The sequence below is a fragment of the Schistocerca cancellata genome, chromosome 8 (genome assembly GCF_023864275.1).
Source record: "Schistocerca cancellata isolate TAMUIC-IGC-003103 chromosome 8, iqSchCanc2.1, whole genome shotgun sequence".
Taxonomy (NCBI): domain Eukaryota; kingdom Metazoa; phylum Arthropoda; class Insecta; order Orthoptera; family Acrididae; genus Schistocerca; species Schistocerca cancellata.
Window position 1 is genome coordinate 540,343,411 of NC_064633.1, and position 17,603 is coordinate 540,361,013.

Here is a 17,603-nt window from a genome sequence, read left to right on the forward strand (position 1 = left end):
AGATGGGTTGGGAAGGTTGGTTAACCTGCCTGTATGTGAAGACATCCTTCTAGTACGGTAACTTGCTGAGGCTACAGACCTTGTACTGATCTTCAGAGTTTACTATCAGTCACAATGTTTCCCATCATAGAGGAGCTGCTGAGTGACCTGTCCTGCACCTTCCCCTCTTATAAAGGCACTGTGTGATGAGGTGAATGCACTGTCGCCCCGTGAGATGATTTGGGAATAGTGTTTACTTCCAACGGGAAGTTAAGTTTGGCGAGTGGTTCTCGTCTGTTGGTATAGTGTGTGCCGGGGACGTAGGACAACCTTGACTGAACTATGAAAAGGGACAAATAAGATGTTAATGTTATTATGGGGCAATATTATGTAAGGTAAATGTATGTTGCAGCTTACTTCCTGTAGTTAGTGACAGCAAGTAAATTGTCATAGCATCTCTGCAGCTCGTGCCTTGTTTCAATCCTATGAACACCAGTATCAGGGTGGTTTGACAAGTCTGGTAAATTTCCATGGAAGAAAGGAACATTTTTGTTGTGCCTTCAATTCTGGTGAGCTTGATTATTCCAAGGACTGTATAAAGAATTTCAACAATGTACAGTGTAGTTTATTGACACTGTCTGAATTGGTCATGTCAGCTGTGATTGAAAGTGGAGAAAACAGTTTTTTCTGCTGTTAGTAAACATCTTCATTTGAAGGGTTGGACTATCACACAAATCAGAGTTAGATGAAGTTTACATGGCCTCTGCACCATCGTTGAAGAGGATTTACTTTTGGATCAGTGAATTTAAATGTGATTGGACGATTACCAAAGGCAGTGTGTTCTGGCTGTCCAGTTGTCACCACACAGGATACCATTGACAAAATTTGTGATATGGTAATGCAAGACCACTGAATAAAATATTGAGAGATTGCTGAGACTGTAGGCATCTCAACCGAGTGAGTGCACTGTGAATTGGCTATGAATAAGCTGTGTGCGAAGTGGGTGCCACAATTGGTCAGTCAACCAAAAGCGCATTTGGCACAACATTTCAACACAGTGTCCGGCGATGTTTAATCACAATCTAAAAGACTTGTGTGCTGATGAAACCTGGATCCATCGTGGTTCTGCAGTCAAAACAATGAACAATTTAAAATGGAATGATCATATAATGTTGATCGTCGGTAAAGCAGATGCCAGACTGAGATTCATTGGAAGAATCCTAAGGAAATGCAATCCGAAAACAAAGGAAGTAGGTTACAGTACACTTGTTCGCCCACTGCTTGAATACTGCTCAGCAGTGTGGGATCCGTACCAGATAGGGTTGATAGAAGATATAGAGAAGATCCAACAGAGAGCAGCGCGCTTCGTTACAGGATCATTTAGTAATTGCGAAAGCGTTACGGAGTTGATAGATAAACTCCAGTGGAAGACTCTGCAGGAGAGACGCTCAGTAGCTCGGTACGGGCTTTTGTCAAAGTTTCGAGAACATACCTTCACCGAAGAGTCAAGCAGTATATTGCTCCCTCCTATGTATATCTCGCGAAGAGACCATGAGGATAAAATCAGAGAGATTAGAGCCCACACAGAGGCATACCGACAATCCTTCTTTCCACGAACAATAAGAGACTGGAATAGAAGGGAGAACTGATAGAGGTACTCAAGGTACCCTCCGCCACACACCGTCAGGTGGCTTGCGGAGTATGGATGTAGATGTAGATGTAGATGTAGATGAAAAGAAGCTGGTTGAAAGTGCACGAAAGGAGGCAAAGATCATGTTGTCAGCTGGTAAGGTGACGGCCAGTGTTTTTTGAGATTCCCAAGGAATAATCATCTATTACTTGGAAAAAAATCAGTCTTAACTGGACTCTGTTTTGCTTCATTGTTGGACTATTTGTTACTTGAATTAGCTGAAAAAGACCAAGGTTGGCACTCAGGAAAGTGCTCTTTCCCCATCACCGACATAAATTATGATAATGGCGAAAGTGAATGAATTGCGCTTTGAATTGTTTCTCATCCACCCTATGCACCGAACTTCAGTTGAAGTGACTTCTTCCTGCTCCCTGACTTGAGCTTTAATTTGCTGGGAAGAAATTTTCATCAAATGAGCAACTGATAGTAACAGTCAATCAGTATTTTGCAGAGTTTGATGGAACCTACTTTGCAGAGTTTGATGGAACCTACATTTACGATAGAATGAAAAAGCTGGAGTATTGCTGTGGACCAAGTGTATCTCCATCAAAGGAGACTATATTGAAAAGCAAGGAGAGTTGTTTACAAAACTAACATTCTCTCTCTCTCTCTCTCTCTCTCTCTCTCTCTCTCTCTCTCTCTCTCTCTCTCTCACACACACACACACACACACACACACACACACACACACACACTCTCTTTTTGTCAAACCATCCGCATATAATTTTCTAAATTTATAAATCTTTCTTTCATAAGAGTGTTTATCTCACAAGTATTGCCATTTAAGTTCACCACATTCGCATATTGAGAAAAGTTGTCAGTTTAAAGTAGCTGTATGCCACAGGGTGGCCAGAATGAAACTGTCTTGGATTATATTTATGTATTTTTACGTGAGCAGCTGACTCATTGCGATTTTTAGATACTATTTACAGGCTGTATTGCATGTTTTCTGAAGCAATTCTATAAAATCCCACCATTGGTTTCTGTGCAAGCCACTTAAATTTTCCAGGGGTGTTTTATTTTGGCCTCCCTGTTATTTAACTGGAATACACTCATGTTGACAGTTACTAAAAAATGGTGGGGCAACAATATAGTCTTACATTAAAGTTAATTGAAAATTTTAAAAATGGCAGGCTGTATGTAAAACTTGTAATAAATGGCAGTAGAAGATAATTAAGGGAAATAAGAGATACAGTGTAAGACTTGCTAAAAATATAGCCTGAAGTTGATGGACAAGATAAACTGTTAGTAAGTGGTTACTCAGCTTCTCTTAAGTGTTATCCTTCTTAGTTCTTACTGGTCTATTTTATACAACAAGTATTTTATGTGCATAATTGTACCAGTAAATTTTCCGAGATGTCTCTTCCTGATTGTTGAACCCTGCAGTGCTTTATAACATTCTTTTATTGTTAGTGTGCAAAAGGTGGCAATCCATCAGCCAAATGATGTGGAAATCAACTCGTGAACTCTGTGCAAAGAAATTGCGGAATATACATAAGAGTTTGCCAGCCATTATACAGCGCTGTGGTAGCAGTCTAAAGAAACTAGACCTGTCACATGATACACAGACAATAAGCAGAGAGACAGTTGTTTGTGTTGGTAAGTACAAAACTTTAAATGATTCACATACTGCTTTCATTGTAAGCATTACCAACTTATATGTGGGGTTTCCATGATATGCATAAAGTTAAGTTATGTACTCATTTCAACAATTCCAGGAAAGATTTTAATAGTGTCATATCTACATATGTTAAATAGAACAAGGTCTGTTTTTAATATGAAACTCATGGCAGTAATTTCAATCAGTGTGGTTAGTTGTTGGGTTCTAGAGCAAATTGTAATATCACCATGACAACTAGTTGTGGATAATTGCTATCACAATATCTTTGTGTGTTAAATTAGTATGAGTCTTTTTTTTACCCCCTTCTCCTTTCATGGCTTGACCTCTTGGGGACACTTTCAATGAGGTGTTTGAATATCTGTGGACGAGTGGCTGGCCAGTCTTCTAAAGCCAAAATCAGGGAAGGTCAGTGTGAAGTAGACACCCTGATTCGTCCCAGAGGTGTTCCACTGGATTCAGGTTTTTGCTCTGGGCAGCCATATCATTCCAAGAACGTTACTGTTCACAAACCATTGCCTCCCAGGTGCTGCTTTAACAAAATTTGTCGCACTGATCTCATAGTCTTCGAACCGTTCCTCTACTGTGTGCAGTGCACAGCACTGTAAAATGCATTCTTATCCTTCCACATCTAAGGGATCTCATGCTGATCACAAACACCCTCTTATAGTAATACCACACCTCTCTACTTTGCTGTTGGCACTATGCACAATGGCAGGTAACATTTTCCAGACACTGGGAAAACTCAAACCCTTTCTTTGGTTTACCACAGGGTTATTCATCACTCCAGTTGACTCATTCCAGTCGTCCACTGTCCAGTGGTATCGCTCTTTACACCACATAGTGTTACTTGACATGGACTCCAGAAATGTGTATCTTATGAGGAGAGGAGCTGCTTGGCTTATGAGGAGCTGCTTGTGCATTGTATCCCATTTGTACAAGCTCCCTACATTCAGCTGGACTGCTGGTAGCATGTATATAATGTTTAGCAGGGATTGTTCCTTCGTGTTTCCACTCCACTTGCATCACCAACAGTTGCCTTTGGCACCATTAGAAGGATTGAAATGTCTGATAGATTTGTTATTCAGACAACAGCCAGTGACTAGTCAATGTTTAAAGATGCTTATCTCTCCTGGCTGAGCCATTCTGTTGTCTCTGCTTCTGTGCTGACAACACAGCCCTCCCACCTCTTTATACTAGTGAGTATATCAGGACATCTGCTGACCAGTTCCGCATTGCATAGGGGTGTCGGGATACTTTTGATCAGATGATGTATAGCCCCCCCCCCCCCCCCTCTCTCTCTCTCTCTCTCTCTCTCTCTCTCTCTCTCTCTCTCTCTCTCTCTCTCTCTCTCTGTGTGTGTGTGTGTGTGTGTGTGTGTGTGTGTGTGTGTGTGTGTGTGTGTGTGTTTTTTTCCACTGAAGCAATAGGGTGTAAAAGTTTTTGCAAGACCTTATAGACTGACTGTTGCAGGGCGTTATTGTAGGGAGCTGGAAGAACTGCGCATAACACATTCTCGGCTTAATGGTTCTACATTGCGGCCTCTCAATGGACCACAACTACGTGTCCTGGATTTAACAGGCTGCTGTGGAATATCAGATCGGGATTTATCTCACTTATTAGTGAAGTGCCCTGTGTTGGAGAGATTGTCAGTTGCAGGATGGTTTCGTCTCAGTGGCTGGGGTCTGGGACGTGTCAGCAACTCACTCCGCCACCTCACATTAGATGGGTGCACAGGGCTTGATGGCAAACAGGTGTGTGCTAACAAATAATGAAGTTCAAGAATATTAAGTTGGTACACATTCTGAACTTAAATTTTAGGAACACATTGTAAGAGGGGGGGAGTGAAGCTTGGATGATTGCACAATTAATTTGAATGATTGTTATAACATTCTCTTTAGTTAAAACCTTAGAATTCACTTTCACAGCTGGTATTTGCATTTTTGCTGATATTCTTTGTATGGGCATCAGGCTGTGGTCCAAGGCTTAATTTCTTTGCCTAATGATTAGTCTTCTCTGTGCTGGAAACATCATCAGAGGCTTTTACTCAGAAAGCAGTTAGTCTTAAATAAGTTCAGCGTGCCAGACTTTTTATATGCATCCACACAATCCTCGGAACTTCATAATTTTCTAAATAATATTTTGATATAAAGTTCACTATGAAAAAAAAGAAAGTAGTTTCAGTTTTTGATGTATAAGTACTTCAAAAACACTATGGAACTACATACCTTAAAGTCTACAGAAAGCCAGTTAACACGTATAAATACCTTCACAGAATATTCAATCTCAAGGATGAGCTCGATCATTTAAGAACTTCCATCAGAAGAATTACCTGCTCTTATGGAGGTAAGCAGGACACTACACTCCAAAAAGTAAGACGTTCTGATCAGAAAGAATCAGCTAAATGGGAAGTTTTCCATTTGTAAAAACTGTCACATATCATATCAGCAGCGTACTGAGAAAACCTGGTATTGATACAGTGTTTAAACCAACTAGAAAGGTGCGTGAATATTTGAACACAGCAGAGGATCTATGTGCACTGGTTGCCACTGCAGGAGTATATAAAATACCTCACATTTGGCAAGTGCACTTACAAAGTACAAAAAGAAGCAGTAACGCACAACTTATAGAAACGAGCAATTGCTGTCTGGGCAAAATGAATAAATCAGCAGTAGCAGATGAGGCACTGGGACTAGGGAATCGCCAAATTTTCCTTTGACACTGTCGTTTTATTAAAAACTAATCATTACTTTGCTAGGCTGTACAGGGGCTGTAGAACTTCAAAAACACAACTACTTTAACAGAAGAAGAGGTGGTCTGAAATTACACAAGTTGTGGTCCTTAGTGCTAAACAAAACAAGCACTGCCAATTTTTCCCCACACAAGCTCCAAAACGCACACTGATGTGACTGCGATCTTAGCTAGCAGTCTGATATCAGGAACCTACATGGTGTATATAAGTATAAACAATTTGGCTTGCTGAGCTTGTTTAAGACTCTAATTGCTTTTTGAGTTGTTACAGGTTCAAATGCTTCCAGAATTGAAAGATGGAACTTTAGGCAAATAATTGTACCTGGGACCAAGGCCTTGTGACTGTAAAGTAAATATAAGAAATTTAAGTAAAACATTTTTTGCTGCTGCCTTCAAGCCTATTCAGTAAAATTTTTTGTTTGTTCGATCTGTGTGGTTACAATCTTGCTTTAATGAGGGGATTCTGTCTACATTTGCTGTATGTTCATGTATTTTGCTTAATTTGTACTTCACAGTTTAATTCATGTTTAATACTATAGACATAGTTTAGCTTCCTAATGTACAGTGCAGCTTTTCTCTATTTCACCCTTATTTCAATCTGTTGCTTCCCCCGTGACATTTAAGAATCTTGGTAACCAATGTGCCCTCTAAATATTGTACAGACTCAGCTTGTAGACATTGTTTTACCAAAATGGATTTATTAAAGTAATGAATTTTGTTAGTCTTATTTAACATACTGACAGCAATAACAAATTGCACATGCCATAGATAGCTAAGTAAATTATGTGAAAACACAAAGAAAAAGACTTGTAATTAACAATTGATATATCTTCCAGGTTGCACGTGCGGTTAAAACTATAACAAAGCTGGATTTGAGTGCAAATTGCAGCTTGGGTGATATAGATGTTAAACACATACTGGATAGTGCCAAAAATTTGGAAGAGCTTACAATGGCACAATTATTTCCTCTTCTTAATGGGAGGGCATTCTCTGCCATTGCTGCCAAGGGCGAGCAGCTTACACTTCTAGATCTAAAATTTAATGCATCTTTAACTGATGAGCTGTTAATTTCTATTGTAAATAGTTGTATCAATATGAAAGAATTAAATGTAGAAGGTAAGTGACATTTTACAGTATTAATGCATAATTATAATTCCATATTATTTTCTTAATCAGATATTTTTCTGCTGTGGTTAAATTAGTAATGAATCTCAAATTGAAATTTATGGTGCGTACAAGTAATAGGCATACAAAAATTGAACCGTTACATAAATTATTGGGTGAATGTTATTGTTTTCGGAAACCAACAGACATTGTCTGTAATGGCTTGGAAATTGCTCATGGACTAAATTTAGCTTCATTATGAACAGCCGGTGCAGTCTGTCTTCCAGTTCCCAAGTAATAATAATCCTTAAATGTTTGATGTGTGCCGTGTCTGGCAGAAATGCACGCCAGTGATGTAGAAGTATGTTGTGCTGTAAAAAGTTATTCTCAATAGTACACCATGCTGTAGAGCTGGTCAGATGCATACTGTACATTATGAAATGCCTAAAGTGTGTGTGTGTGCGCGCGCATGCACGCACGCGCATCTTGTTTTATGAAATACTGATTTTTGTCAACACACTTCATGATGGAACTTCCATGTTAGAGTTATTAACAAATAGGTCTGATTTCACACACTTCAAGCAGTCCATTGTTACACTGCAAATGAAATTAATTTAAATTAATCTTAAGCACGTGCAGTTCAGATGGTAGTGAAATTGATGTGGAAAGTGTAAAACCAGTGTGACAGGATTTTAAGTCTGAGGTTTTGAATTCATATATTCTAAAATTTTCTTTAAATTGATAGGGAGAAGCAGTTTAAGAATTGGAACTCTAATAAACTGTGTCACTGCAGTGTTATTCTCCTTTCAGAAGAATAAATATACCATTTAATTGGAGGGGGAGAAAGGGAAGGAATTCTTTATATTAGCTGCATCAGGAGTGTGTGCAAAACCAGTGGTGACATGCTAAAATGTGTGCCGGACCAAGGATCTTGTGCTTACTAGGCAGTTGTGTTAACCAGTGCCCCATCCAGGACAGTGTCATAACTGCGCGAACTATCTTGGCACTCTCGCAACCGACCCACACTCCCACAGTGTGTCACCTGTCTGCACTCTTTGTGTATTTCTTCCATGCTTTTTTTACACTGAGGGATTCGTGCAGGACGTCAGATGTACTCGTGGATCCATTGTCCATCTAGGCAGATCAGTTATATGAATGTGTGATATCTGTTCTTTTGGACATGACCTCCGTTCAATATGAAATGAACTCCCTTATTATCACGTTACTTGTATGTTTGTATTGTAGCCATCAGTAATTGTGCTGCTACATACAAGCCAGTCAGTTAAAATCGTACGTAGGCAACATCAATCAAAGCAGTTCAAGTACAACCCCCACATTCCTGGAATTAATGCTTTCCCACCATTTGACATTTTTTATTGCTCTCTTCAAATTGCATATGTTAACAATGTTAATTTGCACCCGTTTTTACGTTAACATATCAGTAATTTCCCCATGATATACATTTTGTGAAACAATGTTTGTGGAGGAAAACTGGTATGATTGGCACAAAATGATGGAGGCACTGTTAGCCTTAAAGTAGAGTGTGCAAATGCTTCAGTGTTAACTTTCTGGACACAAAGGCACTCTACTCAGCAGTTCTGAATTGGTAAAAGTCAGAACAATTCGTGATTTGTATCCTGCCTGCCACTGTCAACCTAAACTCAGCCGCAGTGGCTGATGGGAGTAACTGTTCCAATAGAAGTTGGAAGAAAGTATGGACTTCAGAGGAACATTAATTTGTTTCGTGTTGATACCAATTTTCTTTCAGTACTGTGTGCTATAATAAATAGGATCCTTATATTATTGTAGCAACGTTGTTTTGGCATTAACTTTTCCCTGTGATAATGATCATATGCAGAGGACATCCACTTCCCCACATTTGTAACTTGATCATATACGGTAATTTCCTTTATAGTTTGTATACACTCTGTACATAGTGTCATTTGCTAGCTAAGATTGACAATGCTGATAAGCCTCTTCCTATAACCAAAGTGAGTCAATTTCAATCGACAAGGCTACTCTAGACAACTGGCTTGCCAATGGTTTGTGTGTAATGTTTGTAATTTTGTTTTAAGTGATTGAAATGTGTCATTAGTTGTTTCTTTCATGTTGTTTTCGGTCACAATTTTAATACTGAAAAAGCCAGTATTGCCAAAAGAGACAGAAAACCTTGTTCTGTGGAATAAAAGGTAAAAACTCCGGGAAAAGTTGCTCACCACGGAACGCGGGTTGCATTGGCACAGAGTATAGGAATACCTGTGTCTACACTGATCACTTATCATGAAAAAGAGACAGAGAACCTATTTTGGAAAGTGCAAGCAACAGTGTGCCAAATTCCAAAAAATGAAATATGCCAGTTATTCAGAATGTGTGGAGCTAGAAGAAATTAAGAACAAATGGTTTCAGCCAGCACGTGCATCGAACATCCCAGTAAACTGTCTGGTGATGTGAGACAGAGTGCTGAAAATTCAGTGTTCTTGGGTTCGAGAACTTTATAGCATTTAGTGGGTGGATAGATAGATTTAAGAAGCAGTACAGTGTAGTGTATAAAACTGAATGTGGTGAAGAAAACGATGTAGATACAAAATCTGTTCACAGAATGGCAGTGGTAGGTTACAGGAACTTATGAAACAATATAAACTGAAGGATATATTCAGCATTGATGATGAAATGGCTCTCTCTTTCAGCATGCTGTCAAACAAAACGCTTGCCTTCAAAGGCAAAAATTGCCATGTAGTTTAATACAGTAAAGTTTGCGTGACAGTAATGTTAGGCCCAAACTCGGATGGTTCCAAAAAACTTTAAACTGTTCTTGATTGGCAAATCGAAAAAAAAAACCACCTTGTTTTAAAAATATAAAAACATTGCCAACAAACAATGCCAGCAATGAAGGGCGGATGATGTCTGAATTATTCAAGAAGCAGTTACATTGCGTTGATGTAAGACTAGGCACTCCCAACAGAATAATTCTCTCATTAGTGGATTGTTACACTGCACATCCCAAAAATATAAGTTTATGTAACGTGCAATCAGTTTGACACCAAACTGCACAAATTAAACTTTGGATTTGGGTATTATCCCAATCTTAAAAACATCCTACAGGAAGGAGATTGTGCAGAAAGCATTAACTTTGATTGAGGCCAGGGAAGATGGACGTGGATTGCACACCAGTATGAAGTGCTAATGACGACGCTGAGAAACTGCTTGCTTCATTATGGGAAAAGTGGCAGCATCTGGTTCAAGATTTCATACGTACAGACTTTCACACACAAGAAAATGCCGACAGTGATAGTGATGAGGACAGTAAGATTCCCTCAATTGGAGTTGTAAATGCAGCAGTGAAAAATATATTTCAGCTGCAGATGTTGATGGCAAAGTTTTCAGTTGTGTTTATGAACTGGAAAACCACATAAAAAATTAATCAACCCACAGTTCTGGATTTTTTGCTAAAAAGTAATAACTACTGAACCCATTTGTTCACATCGCATATAGACCATCCAAATTAAATGTCACTATAATAAAAACAATGGTTTATTAATATTTTATGAATGTGTGCTTAAAATGCTTGTCGTACTGTATCATTCCCTGTAATCTTGGCTGTGGATACAGCATAACCTCAGTCTGTTTATTTGAAGGTGAAAATTTGGCTGCAAGCTGACGAAGTTGGTGAATGTCAAATGAAGGCTGCAGTGATTGACTGATCTGTAGTGTAGTGCCATGTTTAATGCACTCTACAATGTTTCACATACATGTATTCACATACTCTAAAACCGTTAGATAAGTGGCTGATACTGTGTACATCTGCTGACTTCACTTTTGCAGGAAAGTTAGAGAAATCTAAAAATGGAGTGTATACTTGATCTGCACTTTTCATTTGCTTCAAGTATAAATACTAAAACTGCCAATTACATCACCTTAGCTTTGCAGGCACGTCAATCAACACGGTGGCTGCTTGGTTAGGGCTATTTTTAGTGTGACTTGTTGTGCTAAAGTGTCGCTAAATGTCGTGTCAGCTGCTAAACATGGCACTAAATTCAGATAATCTTTATTAAATAATAAACAATCCCTGATGAGTATTTTGTTACCTGTTAGTGGCATATCATACATAACTACAAAAATGAAAGGGGCCCCCTGTACATAATCTGTAAAACTGTCATTTCCTACATTTTACACCCCCCCCCCTCCCAATCCATTGAAAAGTGTAGAAGTGGAATTTTACTGTACTTCTGATTGCAGGTATAATCTTGTTGCTATTTGTGGTACTGTTTTTACTCTGTTACCACAATATGCACTGACATCTGAAGCATTAGGACACATAGAATATACATTGTACAGTTTAAATGACTGTAAAGAAGACACACACCACTGTTCTAACCTGTTAACTTTTTCAAATTATATTCAAAAAAATAATAGGTTCTTTTATTTATGAAAAATCCTTTAATGAATGAAATTACATGTAGACATATAAAGACAGCTTTTAAAATTTAGATTAATGAGTTGCAAAATTTTGAAAATCAACAATAAAATCCAGAGAACACTTGTGCACTGGATTTTCACCAAAAAACCTGAAACTGGAAGTCATTTTTTACTTTCTGTGTAGCTATGAAGTCTAATCTTGTATTTCACAAAGATTTCCTGTGAATACAAGTCTTGGAGGAGCTGGCTGGGGCACAGTGGCTGTATTACGTACCTCTGGTAAACACTTGTTGTTTAACTGATGCATTCTCACTTTTTCTTGAAGAAAATCAGCTTCATCTTTACTGCTGCTAAATTCAATGTCAGACAAAGGATCACTGTAGCAATACTTTTTTAAGCATTTTCTAAACAGCATTGTAGCAGAGCATCTAAAAACGTGCGTTTCGTTGTAGAGTATGCAAAGCTGCACCAGGTAAAGACGATATCTAGTGGCAACCTCCTCAACCAGAAAATGACACCCAGGCTACAAATGTAGTACCAGAAGTTTCTCTGAAGATATAAAAACAAGATAACTCGAGGTTTTATGTTAGAGTTAGAAGAATCATGTATGTGAACAGTACTTCGGATTCTGCTCCCTTGTTCGTGTCGTGCAGCTCTCTTACTATTGTCCAGGGGTATGCATTTGTATGCGGGGACTTTCATCATTGCAATAAGTTATCTTGGTTTTAGAGGCTTTATTATACGTGACCCAATAGCTGCATGTAACTATCATTGTGTGTAGCCTTTATGAAACTACTAATTACAACTTGAAATAGATTTCCATTATTGTCCCATTGATCTCAATGAAGTTGCCTTTATAGAAACTTATTTAGGCAAATGATTGAAGATGAGAATGTGCAATAAACTGACATTTGCAATTATATGGCAAATTTAACACCGTAGCATTGTAAAAAATCTCTTATTGGAAAAATCCATTGTAAACTCAAAACCATTTTCCCCTGAGCTTTTTTACTTCTCCATTTACTTTTATTAGCTTCCAAAGCAAACTCAAAATTATGCCATCACAGAAAGCTTATAACATGACTTATTAAAAAACTAAAAAGTGTGCTGTTTTTGATATTAGAGTTAAAAAATAAAATGCTGCGTTCCAAGTGAGGTAAGTAGAATGGGGATTTTAGTGCCCTTTGTGGCCATTTGAATTTCAAAAATATTCCTGAGTTAGTGCACTGTTGGATTTGTAGGACCTGTTATTGTTTTTAGAGCCTTATTCTCAAACTTACATATGAATGTTAAATTACCTCTAGGTAGTACACACAAGTGCCATTTGGAAACTCATTCTTTGTCTAAAGTTCTATAATAGTCAGCTAAGGGTGGCCTTGCAGTCTTATGTTGATATTCTGGCTTATCCTTTGATTTCCACTTCTCTTTGCAAGGGACTCAGGTTTCATCATGTAAAAAGTTCGTTAAGTAACTCCCCCACAGAAACACACGGGTGTGCATTCACATGTACCTTGATAAAAAACCACACCTCAGAATCACAATCCCTACATTGCATGTGAAGTTATTTTTGAGAGGCATACAAAAAATTTCGTTTTAGACAGCCTTCAGATATACCTGTGCAGTAACTCTTAAAAATGGCACATACTTAAATGTCAAATATCCAGTGAAACAGCACACATTTATAGAACTTTCCTGTGAGAAGTATTGTTGCATATATGAAAGCAATCATTTGGCATGTGTGCTCTATATATAATAGAATGAATAAGGCTGTGATCCCTTTGATTGCAATATCTCCTATCACCTGCCCACCCCACTCTCACTTGCTTTTCTCCTTGACATGTAAATTTTGTATGCCTCAGACATATTAACTTGGCCTAAGTATGAATAATATAGAGGGCAGTTTGTCATATTAGGTTTTCTTTTTTTTTTTTTTTCCCCATAACACTGTTAGACTTTAGACCCTTAGTGAAGATGTTAACTTGAATAAAAAATTCCATATATGTGCTTTTATTTCATATTACCAGATGCCAGCTTTGTCATAATTATTTTCCTTGGTTCTGAATCAACTGCGTTTAGACATGGGTTCTGATAGCCACTTCCATTATGTTGTAATGCTGTTCTTCTTGGTATTTCTTAGCAAAATCAGGTGCAGTTAATGTAAAATGTGATACATACAAATGTAAATGTGTGCACTAGATTACTTTTTGTGTCTCCAGTAAAACATTTCTATGTTTAAATAGGTTGCTGTGCATTGAACAACATTGCTTTGATTATGGAATGCCTTTCGGCACTGAAGAATCTGGAGATCTTGATCATGAGCTATCTGCCAGGGAAATCGGATTCATGTATGCTGCAGTTTAGAGAGGAAGGTTTTCCAGCACTCAAGAAGTTGGAGGTGTGTGCATATTGTTAATGATTTCTTAAAATATTAAGACTGTGAACCGTATTTGCATGTAGGGTTACACATTTTCAGAATATATAATTAAAATTTCTATTCCATAGCATCCTCATCAGTTGCATCTCTCAAATTTAATTTTTTAGGTTTCTAATGTTTCTCAATACTCTAAGTACTGGAAGTTGCTGTGTTCAGCCACCTCTGTAATAGTAAGTAAAAGAAAAGGTGCATTCTCAGTGTAGTTCAGTAGTGTATACTGTGAATGAGGATATGAGGCTTGTTCAATTTTTTTGTGTTAAATGCAAGCTGCCTCCATGCCTACCCACCTCCACCCCATCTCAATCGGATTTTCAAATTGCAGGAGACTGCAGACCGAAAAGCAGAAATCGACAGGCACACAGTTTTTAGAGTTAATGCTTTGAGATAGAGTACAAATGCACTCACACCTGTGTCCACCTGTATCGAGGTATTTAGACCTTGTACATACCTTGATATGTAAATTGTTTCAGAATTTTTTTCAGAGGCAGTTTAAGTTTACCAGTTTGCATAATTAGTTCATGGGAGCTATCCTTCAAAAAAAATCATTTGTCGCTGCAAATAACATGTGCTTCAGATTTCCAATAAATGTTTGTAATGCTGGAATAATAATAATAATAATAATAATAATAATAATAATAATAATAATAATAATAATAATAATAATAACAACATATTGGATAACCACAGCGACTGCATAGAAGCGATGGAAAAAACAGATGCCTATAAATATCTAGGATACAGACAAAAAATAGGAATAGATAATACAAATATTAAAGAAGAACTGAAAGAAAAATATAGACAAAAACTAACAAAAATACTGAAAACAGAATTGACAGCAAGAAACAAGACAAAAGCTATAAATACTTATGCTATACCAGTATTGACCTACTCATTTGGAGTAGTGAAATGGAGTGACACAGACCTAGAAGCACTCAATATACTTACACGATCACAATGCCATAAATATAGAATACATCACATACATTCAGCAACAGAAAGATTCACATTAAGCAGAAAGGAAGGTGGAAGGGGATTTATAGATATAAAAAACCTACATTATGGACAGGTAGACAATTTAAGAAAATTCTTTCTAGAACGAGCAGAAACTAGCAAAATACACAAAGCAATCACTCATATAAATACATCAGCTACACCATTGCAATTTCATAACCACTTCTACAACCCTTTAGATCACATAACATCAACAGATACAAAGAAAGTAAATTGGAAAAAGAAAACACTACATGGCAAGCACCCGTATCATCTAACACAGCCACACATAGATCAAGACGCATCCAACACATGGCTAAGAAAAGGCAATATATACAGTGAGACGGAAGGATTCATGATTGCAATACAGGATCAAACAATAAACACCAGATATTACAGCAAGCATATTATTAAAGATCCCAATACCACAACAGATAAATGCAGACTTTGCAAACAACAAATAGAAACAGTAGATCACATCACAAGCGGATGTACAATACTAGCAAATACAGAATACCCCAGAAGACATGACAATGTAGCAAAAATAATACATCAACAACTTGCCATAAAACAACACGTTCCCACATACAAGTACACACCACAAAATGTACTGGAGAATGATGAATACAAATTATACTGGAACAGAACGATTATAACAGATAAAACAACACCACATAACAAACCTGACATCATACTCACCAATAAAAAGAAGAAATTAACACAACTAATTGAAATATCCGTACCCAACACAACAAATATACAGAAGAAAACAGGAGAAAAAATTGAAAAAATACATCCAACTGGCTGAGGAAGTCAAGGACATGTGGCGTCAGGATAAAGTCGACATTATACCAATTATACTATCAACTACAGGAGTCATACCTCACAATATCCACCAGTACATCAATGCAATACAGCTACATCCAAACATATATATACAACTACAGAAATCTGTAATTATTGATACATGTTCAATTACCCGAAAATTCCTAAATGCAATATAACACATACCGTACAGTTAAAAGGAAGTCACGCTTGATCAAGGTCTGCGTCACTGTCCATTTTTGACCAGACATAACGTCTGAGAATAGAAATAATAGTAATAATAATAATAATAATAATAATAATAATAATAATAATAATAACACATGGAAACTTAAATCACATCAAGAAAGCTGACAGCATATATGAGTTAAGAGACTGAGATGAAGAGACTGATAGCTTCAGGCATTATTGTGGCTGAAAATGTACCTTGTTATATCAGATCCAACTTTTATCACTTGTAAATTTGTTGATGGGCAAAGGTCATTCTGAAGCAGTCAATTACATGTATATCAAGTGCTCATGGTTCATCGTTAATTTACAGAAATAATAACAAAAATTGATGTATTAAATTTTGTACACTGTTCAGTATTCTTAAAACGGTCATTTCGAACTTAGACTGTGTGCACATTATAACTTTATAGTTACAAGGTTGTCAGCATGGGAAATAGCCCTACAAATTAGTGTGCCTCATAGTGACTACCCAGTTAACATTGTCTGCCAACCATTATCTATAAATTAAGGCCCATTGATACACCAAGGAGAATGAACAGTACCGCATGCTGTCTTTCTGAAGGCAAAAGGGAGGACTGTGGACCCAGGTAGTATGCAGCTAACTGCACACAATTATTTCTTGGTGTGTGTTAAAAGCAGAATCCTTTCCATTATGGTAGTGTGTGAAGATGGGCAAGAAGTCACCTGGAATTGAAACTAGAGTGACATAGTTTCTCTTTCTGGAAAAATTCAAGATTTGACATGGGATAGCTGTCACAGAAGTGTGTCCTGGTGGTCACTTACCAATTCATGTCTTAGGCATCTGACACCCGAATATGATATGTATCCACCCAAACCATGACTCTCATAACAGTTTAAGGCAATTTGAGGGCTGTGCAGTACCAGGACAGGATCCTCAAACATATTTTCTCCCCTTTGGAGCCTACTCTTACGTTTCATTCCCTGATTCTTGTGCATCTAAGTAGTAGTTCATATTTATAACACAATAGATGTTACCAGAGTGGCATGTTCAGAATACTCATTTTATGTCCTTTAGACTTTCTGTTAAGTGAATGTGTAAGTGGTGATTGGGGTGATGTGCATTTTTGTGCTAATTTCTTTCATCCATAAGGTAATTGATTTCACTGTGGTTGGTGCTGTTTGATTTTTGTAGTGTTATTGAAGAAATGCATGTGTCCATTAAAAATGGTTAGTCTTTGGGTAACATATAGTCAGAATACTGACTGACTGACTTGTTTTGGTAATCTTCTTTTTACAGATGCGTGGCAGTCCTTACCTTGGAGACATTGGCACCGCTTGTATACTGTCTCTTTGTTGCAAACTTGAGTGTCTTGATATAAGTGGCTGTCAGTGTGTCACCACTAAAGGCCTTAGTTGTGCACTGGCACAACGTAAAAGTTCAGTTCCGCTTCAGATTATTGTAGGAGGTAAGACAGGTCAAACGTAGACAGTACATCAGCTTTTGGTGCTTATGTGTTATTTTATGAATTTAAACTACCTCTGAGCTTATGATTTAGGTTTTCTAAAAATGTTGGTTAAGCCTTTAACTGCTCTGGACGTGTTAA

General features: G+C 37.6%; 1 protein-coding gene across 10 annotated transcripts in view; it reads left to right on the top strand.

Annotated features, from left to right (window-relative positions):
• LOC126094558 (F-box/LRR-repeat protein 7-like) overlaps nucleotides 1-17,603 on the top strand; it is an 87,647-nt gene that overhangs the window by 48,812 nt on the left and 21,232 nt on the right. For all 10 annotated transcript variants that reach the window (XM_049908998.1, XM_049909000.1, XM_049908999.1 and 7 more), the window contains 5 exons: nucleotides 3,083-3,268; nucleotides 4,761-5,041; nucleotides 6,875-7,154; nucleotides 13,799-13,953; nucleotides 17,297-17,465. In XM_049908998.1, the coding sequence (XP_049764955.1) occupies nucleotides 3,083-3,268; nucleotides 4,761-5,041; nucleotides 6,875-7,154; nucleotides 13,799-13,953; nucleotides 17,297-17,465 (1,071 nt within the window). The remainder of the gene's footprint in view (nucleotides 1-3,082; nucleotides 3,269-4,760; nucleotides 5,042-6,874; nucleotides 7,155-13,798; nucleotides 13,954-17,296; nucleotides 17,466-17,603) is intronic.